This window comes from Apodemus sylvaticus, chromosome 16 (assembly GCF_947179515.1).
Source record: "Apodemus sylvaticus chromosome 16, mApoSyl1.1, whole genome shotgun sequence".
In the NCBI taxonomy this organism is placed as follows: Eukaryota; Metazoa; Chordata; class Mammalia; order Rodentia; family Muridae; genus Apodemus; species Apodemus sylvaticus.
The window spans coordinates 85,748,097-85,773,796 of NC_067487.1; the positions used below are offsets into that span (position 1 = coordinate 85,748,097).

Below are 25,700 nucleotides of genomic sequence, written 5' to 3' on the forward strand. Positions count from 1 at the left end.
AACCTCATATACATTGTAGCGATCTCAATCCCTTTGTCTTTGTGAGAAAGGATGCCCAGGAAACTAGCCCCTTTCAGGTCCAACAGGAACATAAAATCAAATATCTCTATGAAAACATTCTCATCAGTCTGTTTAAACAATTAATATGTTATAATTAACAAGAGTCACATTCAGATAATCAAGTAATATGCAAAACTTTAAAATACATTCTTACAATTTCTTATATCACGAAAATACAAACTTTCTTCTTTTAACCCACAAATGTAAGTTTGATGACATCCAGATTATTAAAATGGGTAGGTAATATATTCACCTGGAGAGAGGAAGGCTGCCTTCTGAATGGTCTTTAGAGCAGTATTGCTTTCATCTTCTGCTGTACTGCTTCCTATGGCCAACTGGTTCACTGCAGTATACAATAATGCCTTCTAGATAAGAAGACAAGGAGGTGTGTTTATCAATTCTCTTCACAGATCCCTCTTTCCAAAAGTAAAAGGCCTGTATTTAGAATGATATAAACCCTAAAGCAATGAGGAGCATTTTCTGACTCATTAATACCATTTAACAAGTTAAATATTTCCCTTGTATGAGAGTAAAAACTAACCTTCCCGTGATTCAAGTCCAGAATGTGAGCCACACTGCCAGCCACAGCACCTCCCTACAACAAAACATATCATTTACACAAATGCAAAGCTTTTCATGAAACCAAGACTAATAAAATCTTCCCTGCAAACCATTTGGGAAGCTCAGTTTTCAGTAAATTTACACTTGTAAATTCTGCAAATATCAATATATTATTAGAGCTTTAATAAAGAAATTCTGTCTATTTTGGTCATTTCACTTTTGTTATTATAATACTAAAAGTTCAAAAGTAAGATGATTTTGTAGGGGTACCAAGTAAATGCATGTGCTGCCTAACAATATAAACACTGAAAGAAAGAGCGGCAGAAAGGGGGTGAAGGGCACGGAATACCAAGCAGCACAGCTCACTCCTCGAAAATACAGAGCTGCAAATCAACAAACTGATAATAAAAATGTGATAGATACATAGATAAATGGGTAGACAGACAGACAGACAGACAGACAAATGATGTAATGGAACACTGCTTAGCTCTCAAGAACAATGGATTACAAATTTTACAGAAAAATGAATGGACTTAGAATGAATGCCATTCAATCTCAGAAAGAAAAAACATGTTCTCCTGTGTATGTGCACCCTAGCCTGCAATGTACACATATGCATGTAATCAAATGTACATGCGTGTAGAGTAGACCACACAGAAGGGAGAAGCTGGATGCTACCAGGTGTGAGACAGGTCAGAATAGAGGACAAGGACCTCGAGCAGGAAGAAGAGCAAAAAGCTAACTCTTTTATACCTTTCACTCTGTCATTGAATTTTCACATTTTTGTGGTGGATAAATGCACAAAAATGCAATCAACAGTGAAGGAGTGTGTGCTAGCTGGTTTGATGTCAACCCGACACAAGCAAGAGTCATCTGGGAGGAGGGTAGAAAATAGATCATATGGCCAACCAAATAACATGGCCACCATGAGATTAGACCATAGGAAAGCCTGTGGAACAGTTTCTTGATTAGTGATTGCTAGGGGAGGGCCCAGCCAGCCCACTGTGGGTAGTTCCATCCCTGGGCTAGAGATGCTGGGTTCTGTAAAAGAGAAGGTTGATCAAGCCAATAAAAGCAAGACAGTAATGAGCAAACCCCTCCAAGACCTCTGCACCAGCTCCTGCCTCCGGGTTCCTTCACTGCTCAAGTTCCTGCTCTGACTTCCTTTTCAATGACTAAAAACTAAGACAGAAAACAGGATTCTTCAAACCTCTATAGTTCTCAATACTAAATGTTCCTATGTGAGAAAGCTCCTTACTGTTTCAATAAGCAAATCAATTACTAAAAATAATAATAATAAAAGTAAATTATAAGAATGATTTTGCCAGATGTGGAGGCTCATGCCTGTAATTTTAACACTCACACAAAAGAACTGCCATCAATTCAAGGCCAGCCTGGGCTGTAAGAGGAAGACTGTCTCAAAAATATCAGCAGCAAATGCAATGGTTTCATCACATGTATTTTACACCTTAGATTTTATATTTCATGTGCACTGGGCTTCACATACAGAATGCTGAAATAAAACTTTAGAGGTATGTGAATATAAAATAAAGGTGGATTAAGAAAAAAACAGCATAGCAGAGTGTGGAGATTCCAGAGTTGGAGTGGATTGAAAACCACCAACAACCAAAATTTTCACAAGTTACTTAAACTCAATCTTCCTTCTGTAGAAAGTGAATAGTCATTACAGAAACTTTATACTACTGTTTAACACACACACAAGTGTACCAGAGTAACTCTCATACAATGATTAGTTTACTCAGTGTCCAATGCATCCTATGAAAATAGCTTAAAGCTATTCATAGTGGTCTATGAGTCAGGAGCATAGGCATCACCTGGGAGGCCGTTAGAAACATAGACTCTCAGCACTGAGCCTTGCTGAATTACAATCTGCAGTTAACACTACTAGGTGATGCCAACACACAGCCTGCAAACGTCCGAGAAGCACTAAGAAATACTTTAAAACGTGTTCCTAAAAGTACTGAATAACTGACAAGCTACTAGGATTTATCAAACTCAAACTGAGAGTTTAAAGGGGCAGAATCTAGTAGAGACAGGGAGATCATTTATGCCATTTGCAGATCCCAATACTGAGGCTCATCTGCAGTGGGCAAGCCCAGAACTCATACAGTGGATGTCTGTAGGAAGCCTTAGGAGCTGATGAACCTGTTCAGGGTGACGAGACCCAGGCACAGAAGAGCCTGGTTAACACAGAGCCCCAGTTATAAATGTGGCTGTAACACATCTCACAGAAACACGTACAAACTCTTTCATAGGAAGCTATTTTAATCCTGAGGTTCAAATTAAGTCTGCAAATAATGTTGCAGAAGATACCGTCAGTGTAAGACATAAAGGCACTGCGAGTGAATATCAGAACAATGGACAATAGAAACACATCTACGAAGACCCTGGATATCAACGTTAGTACTAAATATGTTTTCAAAACAAATTGGGTGTTGCTATTGTTTGCCAGCCACTTAAATGAAAAAAAAAGTAAATATTAATAGCAGAAAGTAATATATATATAGATACCTTAGGATAATGACTAAAATATATAAGTACTTACAAATGCCAGTGATTTCATGCTTATATTGAGATTTTCAGATATTATCAATGCTTTATTATTCTTATCTTTAGACAGTTTTAAATAAAATCATCTTTTAGAATTTAAAAATACAATCCCTAATGCCTATTTGTTATGCATGTTACTTACTCATATAGGCATTGAGATAATCTGTGTATTTTCCAAACACTTTTAGGCAAAGAACTTTAAAGGCATAGGATGAGCTACACTGCACAGCTCTAGAAGAAACTCCTCCTTTGTAGTGCTCATAATGTTCACAACAGCTTGTGAGTACATGGACGGTACTCAAGCTGGTATTCGTGCAAATCATCATTGATTAAGTGATCATGTTTCCTTCATTGTACTTACAATTTTTTAGTAAAAATGCTGTATTTTAAGAATATATTTAAGGTGGGTGTGGATGCGATGGCTGATGGCATTAATTCCAGCACTCAAAAAAGAAAGGTAGGCAGACTCTGAATTCAGTTTAGTCGACACAGAAAATTCCAGCCCAGCCACAGCTACACAGTGAAGCTTGCTCTCACGCTCCCTTGAGCTACCCCTGTGTGTGTGTGTGTGTGTGTGTGTGTGTGTGTACACGGTATGGTCTCTGTGTATATATCACACACACACACACACACACACACACACACATCTGTATTTGACACACCACTGGCTACTTGTCAGAACTGTAGGCATTACTCACCTTTGCACTCTGCTGAGTGTACTGAGCAACAATTCGAGACAGCAAAGACCACAGAGCAGGATCAGCAGGGTTACTAGAGGGAACATAAAACATAAACACCCTGCCTTAAAGATGGGAGTTACTTTAACCACAAAAAGCACAGCAAATATTTTAGGTTTAAAGTGTTTTAGACACTGAAGCAAGAGCAGATTGATTGCCCATATTTAACTAAAAATACCTTAAACTTTAGAAAACAAACTGTGTTTTCTATACACTAATCGTTCTTATATTCTTAAAATAAGAAGGAAAACAGTATCATGGTGGCAAAATTATGAAACAAAAACAGTTAAGGAAACTCAGCATGCATGCTCAGAACTGCAAAGAACGTCAAAGGCATAGGATGAACTGTATTACAGAGCAGGAAGATGGTACTCTAAGAGAAATAGTTCATAAGGAATACACTTCATGTTAATTCTTTTAGTCCAGCCATAGAGATGGCTCAGTGGGTTAAGACACTTAACTTAACCTGTGATTGAGGCTCTCAACCCTGTCATACAATTCCTCAGGGTGCAATGACCCTCCCAATAATAAAATTATTTTGTTGCCACTTTAAATAACTGTAAATTTGGTGTTATGAGTCTTACTGTAAACATTTTTGAAGACACAGGTTTGCCAAATTGGCTGTGAGCCATAGGTTGAAAACCCCTGATGTATGGAATCCACTGGGAACCATATGGGTTAACCATATGAGCTAAGAGAGAAGTGAACCCACAAATTGTCCTCCTATCCTCACAAGTATATGCTACGTGTGTGTACCCCACTAACCCCCTCAAAAATAAACATATCCAATCATCAAAGGTTATTAATATGAATATATGAAGAAATGAAAATAAACCTACAATATATTAAAATAAAAATAATTCCTGTTAAATATCATTTTGGCTTTTTTTGTTGTTGCTGTTGTTTATGTTGGTTCGTTTTGGTTTGTTGAGTCAAGGTCTCTCTGAATAGCCTTGGCTGTCTTGGAACTCTCTCTGTAGACTAGGCAGGCCTCAAACTCACAGAGGCCAGATGAGTCTTCAGATATGTTAATGAACTGACAACATTACAAACATAGGAATTACAGACTTTTATATCAAAATAAGTGGAACTTCTCTCAAAAATAGGGAAAACTTTATCAACTGATCAAAATAACAAGCAGTTTGATTTCCAAAACAAGACAAGTATTTCATTCTATTATCATAATAAAGCCTAAAAGTTGGACACAATCACATCAAACACAATTAGTCCCCAAATGCACACTCACCTGTGCACAGCCTTGGCCACCTGTCTTTGCACTGCCACACTCTGGCCCTGGAGTGCATAAACTGCTGATGTTAGAAGGCACCTGTGATAATCGTTTTTGTGTTTGATATGCTTCAGTAACTCCTTCAGCGCTGCTTTGGACAGTGTAGCATCCTGCATTGCCAACCCTAGAGCACATAGTGCTTGAAGACTTTGTGCAGTTGGTTCCTTTAAAATAGAGCTATAAATAAATATTTAGTAGTCTGTTAGCCTTTAGCACAGTGGTCTAATATCTATCAAGGGGTTTTTACTTAATACAAAAAGCTATTTACTTAAACACTCATTAAAATAAGCCAATTTTGCACTTATATAGCAATGGTCTTTCATAGTATAAACTGAGAAATCTCACTTCAAGTCATCATGTCTATGTTTTAGAAACATATAAATTGGCCTCTTCGAGTCTCAGTATTGGGAATATAATGAGAATAATTTTAGTAAAATGTTTCATTTTTAGTAAAATTCTATTTAATTAAAGGAAGATCAGAAGATGCAGATTAGAGACGCCAGCACACGGCTTTGTCTCCCCAGACTGAGCTAAGGAGGGAGCTGCTCTGTGGTAGGACAAAGTGTCAGGTAAGCACCGCAGTCCCACAGCAGTGCAGGGAGCACAAGCACCAGAAGCACCAGGTTTTAGTACACCATGGGTCTGGTGAGTGGCAGGTAGCAGGACGCTCTCCCTGACAGAGGAGCTACAGCTGAGAGACTGAGGGTGCTCCCTGGTCTCCGCAGCACAGAACCTGACCTAGCATGCTTCTAGTTTAAGAAGAAAGGAGACCCAGGGCCCACTAGGCTGGCCCTAGAGAATGAGTTCTCAGCACCTTCCCAGTGAAGTCACACAAGGCTGTGACTGGAAGCCATTTTCAGAAGGTCTTATCAATTTCCCTCACTGCTTAGAGGGCCGGAAGCCACTCCGTTCCTGTATATACAGCTCCAAGGGCCTTTTCTCATCGTGGCACGTCAAGCAGTCAGGACAGTGCCAGCCAGGGAGGAGACCTCCAGTGTAGCAGATGTTCCTCCCCTGGGGACTGAGGGCCAGCTATGGAGGCAATGTGTTGTTCCTTGTCACAGAAACCAATCTATGTATGGTAGTGGACCCCTAAGCTTCCTGAAGTGGGGAGGGACCTTCTGTCCTACGAGATTTGTACCACTCAAAAGACCAGCGAACCTGGTAAGCACTTTCTAATAGCCTGTATTAACCCTCTACTGCTCCTGAAGAATTACAGCCAACTTTTTAAAATAAAACAAACAAGCTTTAAGAACTCAACAACTACTGTATAAATAACTCCATTATCACAGGCTCTCATCTTGTTCTGAAACCAGAAGTATGTTATTTCTACAGGTATCTTTAAAGATACTTTAAATGAACCTTTTCTCCCCTCAGATTAACTTGAAGAGAAGAAAGGGAGGAGGAGATCCTCTTTGAGGATCTCAGCACCCGAAGAGTCAGCTCCATGATTCCTTTTACTAATGATTTAAGGTCCATGTGGTCAATTATTCTTGAAAATAAATAAGCAATATTGGACAGATACAAAGCTATGAATTAAGCCATGATATTTAATTCCACCTGTGACTGTCAGTTTAGAACAATGCAGGTCCAATTCCTGCCATGTACTTAAAAATTCCTAAAACATTTAAAACTTAATTTATATTATTCAAATCTGATCTCAGAGACTTTAAGGATCTGACTGGTAAGGGTTGAAGCCAGCTATACACACCATTTGAAGAGGAATGACTTGGCTGCATCCATTTTCCCCTGTTTATATTCCGTTATTGCAATAGCTGTCAAGATGTGAGCTCTGTCTTGCTCTGATTTACATACAGTCAAGGCTCTCTCATAGGCTATTACAGGGAAGAGGACAAGAAGCAAAATATAAAAGAGATTCTAACTAACAAAACATGGCCTGTTCCCCTCCCTAATCCTACTTCTCAAAACAGATGAAACAAAATATCCTTCTTCCTGGTTCTCTAGTTTTCAAGCAGACAGAATAAAACCCTACCATGGTTTGGCTATTCCAAAGTAACTCTGAGGAGACCTTTATGTTTGTTAGGTGACAATCCCTACCTTCTGCTTGCAGAATATACTTGGAGGTGTTAGTCACCTTAGGTAGAAAAGGAAACTAAGAAACACCAATGTCTGATCACATTCCTAGTACAGATCATCACCTTTATCAACCAGATAATATTTAAGTGTACAGTATACATAGCAGCAGAACCCATTTTTATCAGAATTTCTTCAGTTAAAATTTTTAGAAAAATAAAAATATATTACTAACAAAAGCTGAAGCTTTTGCTTATCAAAAAATTTCATTTAAGCAGAATAGAATATTATCTGTTTTCAAATGCTAACTAACATATCAACAAAGACTTGTGCCTCAGTCTCCTCAAATGTCCAAAGGATGCTCACTTTGAATTGTTCATTAGCATTATTTATCATCATCTCACACTAATAACACTTGAACAATGTTTTTTATGGCTCCTAACTCACAGTCAGATTTTAGTAAACACTGCAACCCCAGCACTGGAGATATGGCTTGGCAGTTAAGAGTATTGCCTGCTCTTCTAGAGGTTCAAGTCCCAACATGCAGACAATAACTCACAACTGTCTACAACTCCAGCTGTTCTCTTCTGGCCTCCAAGGACATTAGGCATACAATCATGAACTAACATACATGAATCTATACATATATATGTTTTAAATTTCCACTTATGAACTAAAATCCCACAACCCTATAACAATCTCATTATCGTGTTTCTCTGAAAAATTTCAAGTGACGTGATTACTTGCCTGAGCCGCTCTCCTTAAACAGGCCCTTCATAAACAATGCTAGTGCAAACCCGATGATGTCCCCCAGCTCTGCAAGGGGTGTCGACTTAAAGGCCTGGATAGCTCTGTCATAGTCACCAAGGGAGCTAAGAAGGAAGCACAACTTACTTTTAAGATACAAATGTTAATTTTGGTTTTACAAAAGTATACAGACTTACTCATTCAACTAGGTTTAATGACTTATCTACATGACCTTTTTTATAGTAATTTGGCAAATAAAATATATTATTGCTCAAGTTATAAAAAAGAATTAAAGTAGCAGGCACACATAGGTAGAGAGACTCTGACTGCACATTTTTCCTCGTGAATTACATGTAAAAAGGAATGGCTCTGCCAAACTCAAGTTATTCTCTTAAACACTGTTTCGTCTTAACAAACATTACTTAAATCCCATTATAACAATATCAGGTTGGCTTTATTTTTTAAAAAATCGAATTTTTATGTTTACTATGTTAGTTAAATATTACCCTAAGAATATAGATCTGGACTCTTAAGTAAGTTATAAATATTTAGTCAAGAATGGAAACCTAGCCTTCCCATAAACAATTTACCTATACACTTATTCTTCGGATGGCATATTGATACAGTAAGATTCTGAGAAAATTTTATTGTTTGGTGTTTCAATATATAGTCAGAAAAACTACTATGCATTACGGATGACAATAGTGAAATAGCTGGCTGTTTATCGTCCATGAATTCACATAAGGTCACTTGACATCACCTAATGATACCTCTCATTTATACATTTGTGTGTCTGTCTGTGTGTTTATGTCACATGCATGTGAGTGCCAGTGGAGGCTGGAAGAGGGCCTCAGATCCCTAGAAGCTTGAATTACAGATGGTTGTGAGCTGCCTCACACAGGAGCTAGAAACCAAACCCAGGACCTCTGGAGAAGCAGTGAGCCCTGTAACCTGCTGAGCCAAGTCTCCCGCGCCAGCTGTTATCTAAATTAATATTTCTGAGACTCTTCTACTATTTATCACTATAATCCAAAAGTTTCTTATATCCAAAAGTTTCTTATAAATGTTATAGAAATATTTTTATAAAACCCTATTGATCTTTAAAACTATAAATGGAAGTTAAAAGTCCAAGTAACCTTTGCTTAGAATATTAGTTTTATAAAGATGAAAAATATAAAACTAAGGTCTAATTTTAAAAGAAGGCTATCCTCTGATATAGTTAAATTATTTGTGTGTGTGTGTGTGTGTGTATACATATATATATATTTCTTTAAATGAAATATATTTCATTTATATATTTCATATATATATATATATATTTCTTTAAATGAAAATTTTCAGAAATGTGTCGGGAGAAAAGAGTACGGGAAGGAAGAAGGGACATTAGCTTTGTCTTTGAAACGGGAACTTGAAGCAAACTGACAGAATATTAACGTGTTACATGAGTGGTGGCTATTCATCAATTTACATACTATAGCTTACCATGAGCATCTGTGTTCAAGATATTTCAAAATAAACCAAGTGGGGGCTGGAGAGATTCTCAGGGTCAAAGCACACACTACTCTCACAGAAGACCCATGTCAGGGCCTAGCTCCCTCACTGGGTGGCTCAGGAGAGTCTGTTAACTCAGGTTACAAGGACTCCAAACCCTTTCTGACACCTCTGGGCATCAGACACACATGTTCCACACACACACATACATACAGATACTCACATACACACGTGAAATAAAAATAAATAAATATTTTTAAAAGAAAAGAGATGGCCAATTTTTTATAGAAGGTAAAAGTTTCTCCAAAGATATTTAGTCTATATAAAACATCAAACCTAAGAAGATGAAATGCTAGTTTCTTATTCTATGTATCCGCTGCTTCAACAAAACCCTGAAATTAACAGAGTTAATTCTACCAACTACTAAAATATAACTGCTTAAACAACTTAATAGGCAACCAGGAAAATTTCCCATGAATGGACTTGCCTAAGGTAAGGCAGGGACAGGAAGGACTGGCTACCTCATGCCTCCATGTGCAGCTCCTTAGAGACTAAAGACAGACCCGAAAGCACCAGGCTGCAATGTAATGTACTTCAAAATAGACCATTCAAATTTGGGGCAATTATACATCTAAGAAATCAGCCATGAGTCACAAACCCTCCGCAGCCATCTGTGCTCTAGCTAGGGGGTCTAGCCTCAACCCCTAAAGCAACTGTCTGCCTGCCCTTCTCAGTCAGAAGACTTAGAGAATCTAAGGGAATCCTAGCTCCATTGTCCTGAACTTTTTGTACTGTATCAAAGGAGCTCCTAGGCCATAATATTTATTTCCAATTTAAATATATAACCAATTTGAATGAACCCAATTCAACTAGCTAAGTAAGCGTCTACTAGAGAAGCCCTCTATCCAGTCCACAAAACCTAGGCTCTGACAGTCCCTCCTCACAAGGCACACTCAGGCCAGTCTTTAAGAGCGCAGAAAGTCATTCTGGCACTTGGGGTAAGGTATCCCAGCGCACGCGCGGGATAGTAGTCCCCACATCTGTAGGGACAAAATTTTCCCTAAGATATAGATACATAGAATTAATGAGGAAAAACAGCCTTACCATAACAATCTGCCCCAGTTTCTTACTGTAGCATTGTAAGTATGTTGGTCTTCCACAGAATGTAACAATGCAGCTGCCCTAAAAAAAGAAAAAGAAAAAAAAAAAAAAAGAAGGAAAAAAGTAAAAGGTATTTTTGAATTCTGTATGAGCAACATTTTGTTTTACACATTCCTCCTGAGCTATATCCACAGATTTATATTCATTTGTTTCAATTCTACTAATTCTTTACTGCTATTAATGGCCACTTATTCATATTTCAGTAAGTTCATACCACAAACGCACTTAAATATACTTAAATTCTAGGTTGTCAGTAAAAAATAATCTACTTACTCTTTTTTTACAAGTAAAGAAAGCATGTATTACTGCATGTGAGTTATAAATATTCTAAAATTTGCAATCCAAACAGAGGCAAAACCATATCCATGGTATATTTTGACACACCGATATTTACAATATATGCTCTTGAAAATATTCATGTAGGAAGGTAGAAAAATTGAATGCTTTCATGTGCTCTGTGGCTGCCCACACAGAAACACTAAAGACGATGAGCTAACAGAAAAGATGAGAGGCCCTGCTGGGCTTCGAATACATTTACCAAGAGCTAAAGGCAACTTTTTTTTCTCCCACTGTGTTCTCTGTAGGTTAGGAAAGAAATGTCCTAAAAGCTAACCTTTATTCTTCTAATGATTTCTTTCTTTTCTCTTTAAAGAGGGTCTACTAGGAGAAATATCAAGAAAGGTTTTTTATTTACTTGATGTTGCATGAAAAACAACTTGCTCAAGAAGCATAAAATGCTACAAGGATTAAAACTACACTTCTGGTTGAATTTACATACTATTTATGCTTCAAGCCTCAAATATCACAACACATAATGCAGTTGCTGTGGTCAGTCAAAAAGGCGTGGTACGTATCCACGTGAGTGAAGTACGGTGATGTCAGAGTCAGCAACATCTACAATAACAAGAGTACAGTAGAAAAAAAAAGGCAGCAGACATCGTAAGCTGTCTTAGTTTTATGTGTTAACTGTTATACTCTATGTTTTATTTACTCTAAGTTTACTGACATTGTAAGAAGAAAATTGTGGCGGTTTTTGTTGTTGTTGTTTTTTAGTAAACCTTCCATCAATTGAAAAAAATAACTTCATTGTATAGCCTCCAGTACCATCTAGTGATTATTCCTTTGAACTACATGGGAATCCAAGGATGTAGTTAAGTATGTGGGATACTTAATTACACGTAACTGGACATCTTGTTAATATTTACTTACATCTGAAACAGTGGCATGCCTTAAAGCTAGGCAACCAGCTCTTTTAGTAGTTATTTAGTAGTTACTCGTGAGATGAATAGCTATTTTCATGCTGACTTAACCATATAACCATTTCCCACCAGTCTCTAGGATAGTCATTACAGTCTTGTACATGGGTTTTGTTTGTTGACAAACTCCTTCTACTTGGGAGTACTTGCTGTCACTCGATCTAAAATGCATCTTCTCATTTCTCTGACCCTAGGCCCTAATTCTTCCTTAGCAACCATCTGTAAACAGATATTATTAGCTTATTGAGTATCTCCCATTGAGGAGTTCTATGAGAACAGGGCCTCTGTTTATTTTAATTCTCTGATAAATTTTTCATGCCAAGGAGACTACTTGGCACATAGTATCCAACAAACATTTATTTACAGTAATAAATATGTGACAGATAATAAGGTAAGTCAGGAAAATATTCATGTTGTTATTTCCTGTTTGACTACAGGGGATAACTTTTTTAAAGCAGAATCTTTGAGGATTTCTTCTGTGCCCTGATCTGACCCACCCCCTAGCCAATGGGACCCAAAATACAGCTGAGAACTTGGCCCTGCAGCTTTTCACCTTCCACAAGGCAGGTGGAAGGACCAGGAAAGGCGACAAAGATCGCATTAGTTCTTTTGTTAAGAGCCGGAACATTAAGCGTACTGACAACACGGTGAGTGGGCAAGGGGCACAGCTTACCTCCGGTAAGCCTCAGCCGCTTCGCCTTTCAACTGCAGATGCTCGTTTAGATAACCCAACATTGTGAAAGCTGGGGCCGAATTCTGAATTCTTTCTGGAAATTCACAAATATCTTTAATTTGTTTATTCATGTTGACTATATTCATAAAAATAACAGTTAAATTCTTCTTGTTTCAGTATCTCAAAATAGATTACCCACTGAGATTGATGGTATTATTAAGAAAAACTGTCTAATTTATCTTGAAATACCAGTGATCTTTGATAATTCTAAATCACTTAATAATATTGAAGCTTTACATGAGGTTTCTAGTTATATTTATAATGTAAACGTGTTTTCTTTAAGTCCTTGAAACACAGAGTTCTGAGATGTCTCCATCAGATACTATCACTCAGAGCTCAGAGAACCAAGTAGAAGAAGAGGAGAGAGTCTAAGGGCCAGAGAGGATGGAGGACACCAGAATGAGGCACTCTGGATTAACTAAGCAAGGCTCACAGGAACTCAGCAAGGATGAAGCAGCAAGCTCAGGGTCTCTCTCTCTCTCTCTCTCTCTCTCTCTCTCTCTCTCTCTCTCACACACACACACACACACACACACACAGACACACACACACCAGGTTTTAGCTTAGTGCCTGCTCTTGGGGCTCTTTTTCTTCTGTTGGATGGCTTTGTCCAGCCTCTGTGTGAAAGCTTTTGTTTTATCTTAATATATTTTATCTTGTCATGTTTGGTTAAAAAAGTAAAAACAAGTTTATCATAAAGTAAATTATTTGAAATTATAACCCGTTAAAACCAATTCTGACATTAAATTCAGGATTTTTACAAAATTTTTATTAGTTCTTATAGAATTTTATACTTTTTTGAGGGAGCGGCTAACCAATTAAACCTCTTATGATTTAATTTAACAATGATTTTTCTCTTGGTAGCTCTATTCCAAACTATATGTTATAAAAAAATAATTCAGTACTTCACACCGGGAACAGAGAAATGGATATATGCACTTTCAATACCATATTTTCCAATTTTAATGTTGAAAGTACACTGCATTGGACAAAGAAAACATTACCTTATCTAGTTTACTTGAAGGTAGTATTGAAGAACAGGTTTTTATATCCCCTATGTTGTTTTATGAAGTAAAGGTAAGTAAGAGTCTTACATGGTGGGTGGGATTTTAATATCAGAGGGAACGCTGACAATCATAGTCATTCTCTAAATCCCTAAGGTCACTCTACAAGATCACGACACCATAGGAAGGAGTTAGAAGCTCTACGCTGTGTCATGTGAACGCAGCAGGAAAGACTGGGATGGTCTACACACACTCATCATCTTCTCCCTTTGTTCTACTTCTCCTATGTGAGTGCTTCAGGCCGAGCACACAGCATCTACACAAGCCTATGAAAATAGTTCCATGTGTTAGAATCAGCTGTGCACATTTGTTAGAAAATTTTGTTCATCATTTTAGATATCTGCATTTTATTAAGAGATTTACCTCTTTATGTAAGTCCTTTAAGTTGTTTTAAAGTAAGGAAAGTGGTGAATAAGATTTCTAAGTTAACACTTCCTTATCTCTGGGGACTTAGCCGGCTCCTTCCTGTCACACACTGCAATAAATGACAGCATCCCAACGATCTTATGCCTATGAACACAGTACCCTCTGCACATACTAAAGGCACCAGGGAACTGACTGTCGATTCTTAGGTAGAACTGTTTTCTCTCCTGTGTTTTATTTCATGTTATTCTGCTGCTGCTTTCTATTATGACCATTTCTGCCAAGTGCCCAGCCTAACACTGTGTAGTACTCTGTCTCTGAAATCCTAAGTAACAGGTACGTTCCCTTTCCTATCACAGGCAAGAGAGCTGAAATGCAGCTGTATAGTCTGCCTAAGGACTCAATAGTGAATACTAAGTAGTGAAGTAAAGATAAAAAGCTAAGTGGTCGTTTTATTTTAAAAACGGGAAATTATTACTAGGTAAAGATAATAAACTTTACCACTCTGCCAGTTTCCTAAATCTAAGTGTATGTTTTCCAACATTTTACAAGATAATCAGGAGTCAGCAGGAAAAGTTAACGTCCCTGGGTGTGGGTTCGGCAACTCCTATACATTACCTTTTCTAATTCTCCTAACTATACCTAATCAACTTGGGAAGTATGATCTTTCTCCTCAATGATGAAGTATAAGCGAAGGGAAGTAAAATGTCTGGTACCCACACTGAAATGGACTAGAGGAAAGACAGCAGCAGAGACTCAGAGCCATTAACCTTCAGGACACTTCCATTAGTATGAGGACATCATCAGTCAGAAAGTAATAAAGGGGGTTAATCACTTTTTCAAAGGCATTACTTTGATTTAACAATTGTACTCCTTCCAAGTAGCAACAGTCAGCTTAGCATCTGAATAACACTAACATTTAACATAGGATGGGTGAATTAAAAAGAATTAAGTCATTTCAGGAGTGTGATACTGCACCATACCCAATCGGTGTCTTACCTACATATTTACACAGAACGCCTTGTGCCGCAGGGACAGCATTCATCTGGAGGATGTTGTACTGATATAGCTCTGTTTCTCTGTTGGTTTTGTCTTGTAATGTTGTACAAACCCAATATGCATAACCTATTGCTCCTTCAGTCTTAAAAAAAAAAAAACAATTGAGCTTAGAATAATAAATAATTCATTAAAAGTAAGAAATGAAATAGTGAACGTCAATAACAACAGTATCATAGCTTAGTTTTCCTTAAGTGCCTTTAACAGAAGATGCCATGGGGAAAAAATGGTTGAGATCAATTTAAAATCACTTCTCTAATCCTGAGGAAAATCAAATGCAATAAAGAATAAAAAACAGAGGCTTGCCAGATGGGCTGATTTTCCACTTTTTGGATGATTTCCACAGGTTAAACAAAACTAACTCAATGTATTTCCAGAGTCTAGTTATTAACTAAAGCCATCATGCCCATCCTTTCTTATAATCTCAATTTCTTTTCAACATTACTCTTATTATATGTGATAAATCTCAACGTGGTGGCTGGAGACACAGCTCAGTGGTTAACACTGGCCGCTCTTCCACAAGAACCAGATTCAATTTGCAGCACCCACATGATAGCTCACAACTGTCTGTAACATCAGCCAGACGACCTCCAATGCCCTCCTCTGGCCTCCATGGACACCAGGTATGCACTTGGTGCACAAACATACAGGCAGGCAAAACCCCCATAAACACAAAAATAAATCAATAAAACAAATGTAATCTCACTGTCATTTTTTTCACCAGCTTGAACACTGAAGACAAAAACAATACTTCTCATAAAGACAGTTTATCTACATTAAGACAGAATAAAACCAATAGCTTTCGTTAACATTTTATACCACTATGCCACTATTTATTTTGTTTATTTTACTTTTTATTTCTGGTTTTGGTTTTTTGCAACAGGATTTAATGTAGCTCAGGCTGACTTCACACTTGCTCTGCAGCTGAAAATGACCTTGAATTCCTGATCCTCCAGCCTCCACCTCCAGAGGGCCACTATTCCCAGACTTATTCATCTTGTTAACAAGGGTAACATGTGCCAAGAAGCGCGGTGGGTTCTTACGTGCATGCTGAGCTCGGTAGTGTGCCTGAAGAGATCCATGGCGTCGTAACTTCCAACTCTCTCTGCGATAAGAGCCTAGGAAAGAAGTGTTAAAAGGTTTTAATTCATTCCAGAGAAATAAAAATGGTGACAATAAATGCTTCTAGAAGAACCAGAGATTTACAAGGCAAGCTTCAAAGCAAAGTTAAGCTTCACTTCCATGCTACCATTTTTAACTAAGCCTGTGAGTAGTATCCTGAGATAATTATTTTAGAGAACAAAATACTTTCAAAATATGAAACATTTACCATGTAGGTAACTATGCTAATACTTATTAATCTAGAGTAACACACCATACCCTGGAACAATCTCATCGGAAAATTGACATCCAGCAGAAATGTAAATCCCAGGGCTCCCTGTCCAGTACCTGACACAGATGACAGCACAAAATGCACTGCTCCTGTGTGCTACTGTACTTAGTGAGTAGAGGGAACTGGAAACTGCCCTGCTATCTCTCCTCGAATCAGACTGCTTGAATTAGACTAAGGTACAAAAGCACAGTAGAGACAAACCTAGTCTTTAATTAACAGTTTCTGATACATGTGGTGTTCCATTCAGCAGCTATTACAGTTCAGACAAGCCATCCTTCAGTGATGTGATTAACCTAGCCAGCAACAGATCCAGCCTAGTGACAATTAACGGCAGTACAAAAGCTAAGCTTGGCCAAAGAGAAAATACTCAGAAGTGCACATCCCAATATGAAGATTTTATAGAAAATTAGAAAACAATAACATTTACAAAGATTATTGTAAATGTGAATAATCCTTGCAAATGCAGGCTTATTAATAGTTCTAGGTTGATTTCTCAGGCAAACTAATAATCACATTTATGGGATTCAAAATTTAATAACTAGGACACAATATTTACAGCATCTGAGTTTAAATGTCTACATCTTTAAAGAGTATAACAATAACCACACCTCAAAGAAATGACAACAGATAAACTAAAGTTTTGTGTTCAAAGGTGTTAGCACAATGATTGGCATGCAATGAGTTATCAAATGCTTCATGTACTATTATCAACATTAGCACTTATAGGAGGCTATTTTATATTTATAAGTTTGTTAGTAATTGTTGTATATCTTACCTGTCCAATCCAACACAATAAATAAGATGGATCAAGGGACTGAGCCATTTTGAATGCTTCATGGGCTTGCTAGGCAAAAAAAAAAAAAAAAAAAAAAAAAAAAAAAAAAAAAAATCACATCAAGCAATTTTATAAACTTTAATGGTTTAAAACACATAAAATAAGAAAATTCAAAACTGTCATAAATATACATAAATACAAAATTCCATTATTCCATTAAAGCACAACTAGAATTCAATGTTTTAGCTACAGTCTTAGAATAATTCTGTGTACAACAGATTCCTCTACAGGTGAAGAGCTCTGGTCCCCCGCAAAGTGATAATACTGTAGGACTCTATCTGGATCTCAATCTCAATCTTGAGATCTCTATCACCTAGTCTGCAGAACTTTCAATACCATGTGCTAACTATGTGTAAAATAAATGATTAAGTAAGGCTGAATCTAGTCCCCCTTATTGACGGAATAACCCACACAACCAAAGAAGTAAAAACATGGCCTGTTCCAGGAGAAAGAAAGATGAACACCACAATCCTACAACAGGCAGTCAAGGCACATTAAAGACACCCCTTGGACTGTAAGTTCATATGTTCCCTGGCCCCTGCTTTAAAACAACAACTCCATATTGCTTTCTGCTGTTTCTGGATATTCCATGTGGTGTCAGGAAAGACTTTTTTTTTTTTTTTAAAGAAGAAAGCTCATAAACAATTGTGCCCAGTAGACATCAGACTCAACCTAGAGCCTTGCCCACACTGAGTGCGTTTTCTCTCACTGAGCTATATCTATAACATTTACATATGTCAAAATCTAATTTATTAAAGTATTTCAATTTACAATCTTACAAAGCTGATTATTGTTGCAGTGAGTGATTAGATAGAATCACTCACTTAAAAGAATATTACAGAATTTTTTTTCTGTCAAAGGACTAGATTTAGCACACTGACTATACTAAGAAACAGTAAGATGTGGCACTTCCGTAGACTTCTGAAGACTTCCCACATATGGTCTATATCATGATTCCAGGTACTCCGCTCCATAGGATCAACTGGGAGGAATTTCACTGGGATATTTAATGGCAATAACATTTGCTAAAGCCAAAATCTAAATTACAACATCAACAGTTAAATTTAAGATATTAAAAAATACTAATTGTCTCTCTTATATTTACTCACCCAGTCTAAACATGCTATACAAACAAACATCTCTTATATTTGTTACCATTGTTTTCATCTATAAAAACTACCTAGCAAGCCTGAATGAAGTAAGAGAATGGTCACTACACAGTGAGTTCAAGGCTAGTGTGGACTACATAGAAAGACACTGTCTTGGAGGGGAAAAGGTTTTATATAAATATAAAATGAGAGGTTTCATGAGTTTCAAGAAAATCAACGTATTCATTATTCAACATAATAAAATGCCACCAATTAACTAGGATATTTGACATACTGGATAGATAATACATATAGGATTTCTCACAACTGATAATTATACCTCGATGTTTTCAGTCGCAAGGTATAACACTCCTAAGTTGGTCCATGCAGCAGCATTCTAAAAGACATTTAAAAACAAACAAGTCTCATTCAGAGAAGCTTCTTTTTACAGTGGACAGCAGGTAATAGAGATTCGCAACTAGTCAAAGTGGTTAAAAAAAAAGTGACTGTTCACTGTTCAGCCCTAAAAGGAGCTCCACCCCAGCTAGGGAGCTCACAACTAATGGAGAACTGGAGGTCTTTTTCTGCAGTGGTGTAGCTACTGTTAACGTGTCCATACTCCACAAACAACCCTGCATCCATGCTCACACAAGCCATCCAATTAAACTTGGGAGTTCATTTAGAGAAGAAGAGAAGAAGAAAAAGGAGGAGGAAGAGGAGGAGGAGGAGGAGACAATGACCAGAAAACAGGAAGGGGACTTGGGAATGAAGGTGTCAGTGGAGCTTACAAGACAGAGAAGCCACAGTTAGAGACAGCAAGACCAGCTAACACCAGAGATATCTGGATGGCAAAAGGCAAACACAAGATCATTACCAACAGAAACCAAGGAAAAATGGCACTATCAGAACCTAATTCTCCCACAAAAGCAAATCTTGGATACCCCAACACATCGGAAAAGCAAGAGCTAAATTTAAAATCATATCTCATGAAATTGCATTTGAAATGTAAATGAATAATATATTCAATAAAAATATTTAGTATTTGAAATGTAAATGAATAATATATTCAATAAAAAATATTTTTAAAAAAAACTAGCAAAGAATAAATTAAATTCCTCAACATTGTCCTGACGACCACATTTACACAATTACACACAAGGACACATACACACACACACACACACAAAATAAATATAATATTTTTAAAGTGAGAGAGACCCTTCCTCAACACAGCAGAAGGTGAGAACCAACTCCATCCTAAAGAAATCTTCAGATGTCTACAGGCATACCTGCACACACAAAATGAATTAATTTTAAAAGCAAACTAATACATCAAATTTTGCAGTTGTATTTGTAAACACATAGAGCACTTACAGTTTGTTCTGCCTGGATTGATTTGATGAAGCAGTGCTGAGCAAGAGCATAATTTCCAACTCCTGAAACACAGAGAACTTAAAGTTACTGAACTTCGTTGCTTGCAAACAAACATCTTGTGAAATAAAAAAAGTGTTACTCAGTTCTCACCATGGTAACATGCAACCACACCAAGGGCGTTCCAGTGTGAGTGATTGTGACTGTCCAGCCTCACGGCCTTTTTCAGACACTAAAAAGAAGTGAAATTAATTTATTTCTTGAATATCAGCATATATATAAATAAATGTATCTTAGTGTTAAAAGCAAAGTATTAATAACATCTTTCCTAAAAACACATGATTTTTTTAGTTCATAAAAAACTTTTCATACATGCAAAGATTTCTCCAGTAACTCAGTATAATTCATGCTGCTGCCTGTTTCTGCTAGATGTTGTGCCTGACGGTAATAATTAATTCCAAGATCACACCATGTATTAGATGTAGACATCAATTTTAATGCACGACCATAACACCTGCAGAAAAATAAAAATGAATGGTAGAGGTGTTTTTAAAATCTAATGTTCAAATTCAACTCTAATGCCAATGACTGGTAATCTCTGTAAGTCACCTTCCTCCAAGATGCAGGAGCTCATCTTTCTTTAAGACTTCTTGTCCTTCTTGCTGGCCAAGAAGAGCTCCTGAGACATGAACATGTACTTTAGAAGGCGAAACAGGATGTAGACAGGTACAGGCATCTCCCACAAGCTTCCAAAGACAGGACACATCAGCTCGAAGCTGCAGGGCCCTGCCAGACAAACAAAGGCTTTCAGAAGTGTGTCCGAAAGCCTGTGGCTCCGGACTTTGTGTCCTAGGAACAGGAAAACCGAGAGCAACGCCAGGCCTCACGTGTCTCCCAGAACCACGCCCTACTGTCTCTTTACTAGGAGAGAAGAGATCTAGAAAACAGCAAGGTGGCAGACATTCATTATTTTATGTGGCAGGAAATTTTGCATGATCTTTTCTTCACCATAACTGTTAAAAATGGCCGAAACAAAAAAGAAATCATTGGCAACACTCCAGAATTATTTTAAGGCAGTTCTGTTACTGCCGTTTCAGTTTAGTGTGTTAGTATTAGGGCTCTAAAGTGTGCCTTTTTGTCTGCTTATCAATAATTAAGGCAGTGAGTCTTTTATAAAAGCCCCAGACTTTTGACTTCCCCTTAAAAGACTAGAAAATATATCAAACTATATCTGTACCGATTATATTTGGTGGTACAAAGGACTTTTGCCGACTACAAAATAACAAAGCTCTAACCAGGAAAACAGAGTCTACATTCAGGAGCAAGTAAGAGCAGTCTGAAGAAAGACTCAGAAAGTAAACAGAGGTATTAGGAGAGATGGGAACTGCTGGTTCCTTACAGAATGGAATCGGAGCTACAGGTTTCTCTCCTCCCTTCTCAGAGAATCTCAGTTTAGGGCAAATCCCAATACCCAGCGACTACAAACTGCTGTGCTACAGCAGATGGATAAGCAGAAGGAGCGTTTTCATAGCCTTTCCTACTCCACGAGTCTACTCAGAATCCATTTCCCAATGTCTTCCTGAGAAGTGTTCCAGTCACCCAGCGTAAACCCTGTGAAACTCAGAAGGAAGGACATCATTCCTAAGTTCCTTTAAATATCTTAGTCAGACTTCCAAAGTTGACACATGAAAGGAAAAAAGAAAACAGCATTCTTTTTTAAACAATAAACCAACACAAATTCTTTACCATTATTTTTATTATTATTATTATTATTATTATTATTTTGGTTATTTTATTTATTTGCGTTTCAAATGTTGTATCCCCTTCCTGGTCTCCCTTCCATCAACCCCCATTTATCCCCCTCCCCTTTGCCTCTAAGAGGGTGCTCCCCCACACACCCACTCCCGCTCTACCTACCCCTCTAGCGCACGCTGAAGCATCAAGCCTCCACGGGACCAAGGGCCTCTTCACAGCCCAAACTCATATCTTTTCAACTTTATTTTTTACAAAAATAAGTTTTAAACTGAGTGCCTTGGTGCAGTTGCTCCTGAGGTCCTACTGAGGTGTCTCTGAAGCTCCTCTTTTCTTGCCTTTGCTCCCTACGTGGCCTGGATTATGGCGTGCAGCACTGTGCCCAGGATAATCTATAGACTTCTTGCTGCTGCCTCCGTGTGTGTCCCAGTAAGAGTTTCTTGGGCTCGGCCTCTCAACACGGCAGAGTTAGAGGCACATGTGCAGACACCCAGCAGGAGGCTGGGAACTTAAAATCAGGTCCTCATGCTTGGCCAGGGACTGCTCTGACCTCAGAGCCATCTCCCCAGTCCCCACCTAGAATGTGCACTTTTTAAAGTCATCTAACACAAATAATACATTGCACTTCAATAACATTCTAGAGTTAAATTACCCCAATTCTTTCTTATTAGATACACCACTTTTGTCTTATAGCTTCTCTCCAGGATTAATCAGAAATCTTGTTTTTTCTTTACCTTTGGCCCATCTAAAAACAGGAGACACTACCAATGAGTGCGAAGCATCTCCAGACAAGAAGCCCCACTCCTCTATCAGTGCAGCAGACAGCCACCAAGGAAGAGTCAGGAGGAGAGCTCTCTCTCACACACACAGGGCTGCAGAGTCAGGAGGAGAGTTCTCTCTCTCTCTCTCTCTCTCTCACACACACACACACACACACACACACAGGGCTGCAGAGTCAGGAGGAGAGCTCTCATATACACACACAGGACTGCAGAGTCAGGAGGAGAGCTCTCTCTCACACACACAGGGCTGCAGAGTCAGGAGGAGAGTTCTCTCACACACACACACACACAGGGCTGCAGAGTCAGGAGGAGAGCTCTCTCTCACACACACAGGGCTACAGAGTCAGGAGGAGAGGTCTCTCTCACACACACACACAGGGCTGTAGAGTCAGGAGGAGCGTTCTCTCACACACACACAGGGCTGCAGAGTCAGGAGAGCTCTCACACACACAGGGCTGCAGAGTCAGGAGGAGAGCTCTCTCTCGCTCACACACACACACACACACACACAGGGCTGCAGAGTCAGGAAGAGAGCTCACACACACTCACACACACACACACACACACACACAGGGCTGCAGAGTCAGGAGAAGAGTTCTCTCTCTCTCTCTCTCTTACACACACACACACACACACACACACACACACACAGGGCTGCAGAGTCAGGAGGAGAGCTCTCTCTCTCACACACAGGGCTGCAGAGTCAGGAGGAGAGCTCACACACACACACACACACACACACACACACACACACACGGCTGCAGAGTCAGGAGGAGAGCTCTCTCTCGCTCACACACACACACACACAGGGCTGCAGAGTCCGGAGGAGAGCTCTCACACACATAGGGCTGCACCACTGATGGCAGCTGCTTCCCTCCTTTGTAGCACAGCAGCCACTACCAAGAGTACAAAAAAGTCTCTTTCTCCACGTGTAAAATTCATTCAGTTTGTATGCTATAGAATTAATAGGCCAGTTTGTGATTCTTTATGTTTGAAAGTCTGAATGACTGCTACGTCTAACAGCATAAACATAAAATTATATTCTAAGTTTAGCATTATTATACTACCAAGCAAGTAAGAGTGCCAAACAAAGATGGTACTAACCGGGTGAAATATCCCAGCGCTTTTCCCACATAGTCCACTGCTTTTCCGTCCAGAAAGTCCACTAAGGCGGCCTTCCCCAGCATCAGGTGGCACTCGCCCAAACCTGCGGTCAGGGGAAGTTGCATACCATTAAAATATACAAACGGAACACTTAGAATAAACTTGTAATAAACCTGTTGTTCTTTTAAGAATATTTCCCAGAAAACAAGACAGTGTTATTTTATAAAATTATCTCTAAATACAATCTTGATACATTAGAAAAGATCTCAAATGTCAAGCTTCTCTTGTAATAAAAAAAAGCACTAAAACTCTGAGGAAGTTATCTGTACATAGTTGCCGTCACTACAAATGCCAGCTTAAAAACAGCATTTGACCTTTTATATTAGAATCTGTGTAGCAAACTATACAGTAAAATGTAAATGAAACTGTAAATTCCTCAAGTGCCAAGAAATATTTCATAAATGTAAGCTCTTTCTTTATCTTCAGGAAAGTTTTATAAATGGCAAAAGGGAGAGAGGTGAGAGAAGAAAAGACGACTGACCCTGCTGCACGCCAACACAGGAGCCGAAGAAGAGGTGCGCAAGTAACAGCTTCAGTTTATGAACAGGCAACATACACTTTCACAGCCTTAAACGCTTACTGCAACTTATAATATGATTTTTCAAAATGGGTTAAGATATTCTGGGAGTACAGAAATACCAGAACATAGTGTGCTGGTTTGAATAAAACTGGCCCCCAAAGGCTCATAGGGAGTGGCGCTATTAGGAGGTGAGGCCTTGCGGGGGAGTGGTCACTGGGAGTTGGCTCTGAGGGTTCAGATGTTCAGGTTAGGACCGGTGTTACTCTCTCTCCCTACTGCCTCAGACCCAGATAAAGAGCTCTCAGCTATAAGTCCAGCACCGTGGCCTACCTGCTACCACGAAGACAATGAATTAAGCTCTGAATTGTAAGCCTCTCCCAATTAAATGTTTTCCTTTATAAGAGATTGCTCTTCACAGCAATAGAAACCCTAGCTAAGATACATAATACCAGAGAAATTTGTTTGGAAGATATATTTGGGGTTCAATAGTTTTGTTCTATTTGTCTAAAATTTAAATCTCTACCATATTACCATTTATGAGCTGTTGAGAAAACAACACTTGATCTTTTTATAATGAAAACAAATCAAAAAATTCTTAATAAGCAATTTTTTCAGATACTTGCTACTGACTTTCACATACTTGCTATTATTTTCAAGTTATTTAATACAGGTAGGTAGAAAATTTACTTGGAGGTTTTATAGTTCAGTATAAAAAAATTACTAAAATTTTTTTTAAAAATCGAAGTTTTAAAAAGAAATTACCTTTTAAAGCAGGTACATAATCTTCTTTCTTTTTAAGGATCAGCTGATACTGCGCAATGGCCTCCGAGTACCTTCCCAGGATCTGCTGTATCGCTGCCACCTTAAACACACTGTATGTGGAGTCTGGGTTGAGCTCGCTGGCTCTCGTGAAAGACTTCAAGGCTGTTGTGTAGCCACCTCTGCTTAAGTACGCTTCTCCCAATGACTCCCAGCAGTTGCTGTCCTTTGGGTCTGCCCTCAGTGCTGCCTGTAAACTTCAACAGTTAAGAAACAGTGAAAGAATTATACGTGACAGAACTACATGCACAACTAAAGGAATATATAAAATAAGCAAATCTATTAAATCAGCCACACATCCTCTGATGTGCAAATGTGGTACTCAAAACAGTCTTCCCTCTTTCTTTTACAATTTGAATGTTTTTAATAATAAGAAGACTTTGTGAAGTAATTTTTAACAAATAAGAACAAAATACTCTTTTGGGAAAATGCTGACCATGGTGTCTTTTTCATTATTATCTGACAGAACTCATTTTCTAACGTACCAGGATAAGTGGACATTTCATTTGCCTGTTAGTCTTCCTACTAAATACCTGAAATACACAGGACTAAGAGGGATGCGTATACTTCTAATCAATTTGCATTCTTATAAAAAAAATCAGATTATTTACACTCTAGAAATTAACATACATCAGAAATGATTTCTCTTCATTCAATATTTTTACCCTGCAATACAATTCAAACCAAATGACTAAAATCAATCACATATGAGTCTCTCCACAACACCCTTCAAGGTCTCCCTCGCCTAAGCCAACAAGTATCAGTGTAACAGCAGAGATCTCAGCTTTCATTGCTGAAATGTCTTCTGAGGGACATACTGCACGATGATGCCAACAAAGACTTAACTGGCTAAC

General features: G+C 38.3%; 1 protein-coding gene across 4 annotated transcripts in view; it reads right to left on the reverse strand.

Moving 5' to 3' along the window:
• Window positions 1-25,700, reverse strand: part of Skic3 (SKI3 subunit of superkiller complex) — a 108,914-nt gene that overhangs the window by 36,842 nt on the left and 46,372 nt on the right. For all 4 annotated transcript variants that reach the window (XM_052159608.1, XM_052159611.1, XM_052159609.1 and 1 more), the window contains 18 exons: window positions 24,790-25,043; window positions 23,448-23,550; window positions 20,419-20,595; window positions 20,182-20,323; window positions 19,963-20,041; window positions 19,813-19,874; window positions 18,779-18,835; window positions 17,291-17,359; window positions 16,166-16,240; window positions 15,066-15,207; window positions 12,580-12,673; window positions 10,594-10,671; window positions 7,999-8,123; window positions 6,929-7,052; window positions 5,176-5,394; window positions 3,891-3,963; window positions 602-655; window positions 314-425 (listed from right to left, as the gene is read on the reverse strand). In XM_052159608.1, coding sequence (XP_052015568.1) covers window positions 314-425; window positions 602-655; window positions 3,891-3,963; window positions 5,176-5,394; window positions 6,929-7,052; window positions 7,999-8,123; window positions 10,594-10,671; window positions 12,580-12,673; window positions 15,066-15,207; window positions 16,166-16,240; window positions 17,291-17,359; window positions 18,779-18,835; window positions 19,813-19,874; window positions 19,963-20,041; window positions 20,182-20,323; window positions 20,419-20,595; window positions 23,448-23,550; window positions 24,790-25,043 — 2,039 coding nt within the window. The remainder of the gene's footprint in view (window positions 1-313; window positions 426-601; window positions 656-3,890; window positions 3,964-5,175; window positions 5,395-6,928; window positions 7,053-7,998; window positions 8,124-10,593; window positions 10,672-12,579; window positions 12,674-15,065; window positions 15,208-16,165; window positions 16,241-17,290; window positions 17,360-18,778; window positions 18,836-19,812; window positions 19,875-19,962; window positions 20,042-20,181; window positions 20,324-20,418; window positions 20,596-23,447; window positions 23,551-24,789; window positions 25,044-25,700) is intronic.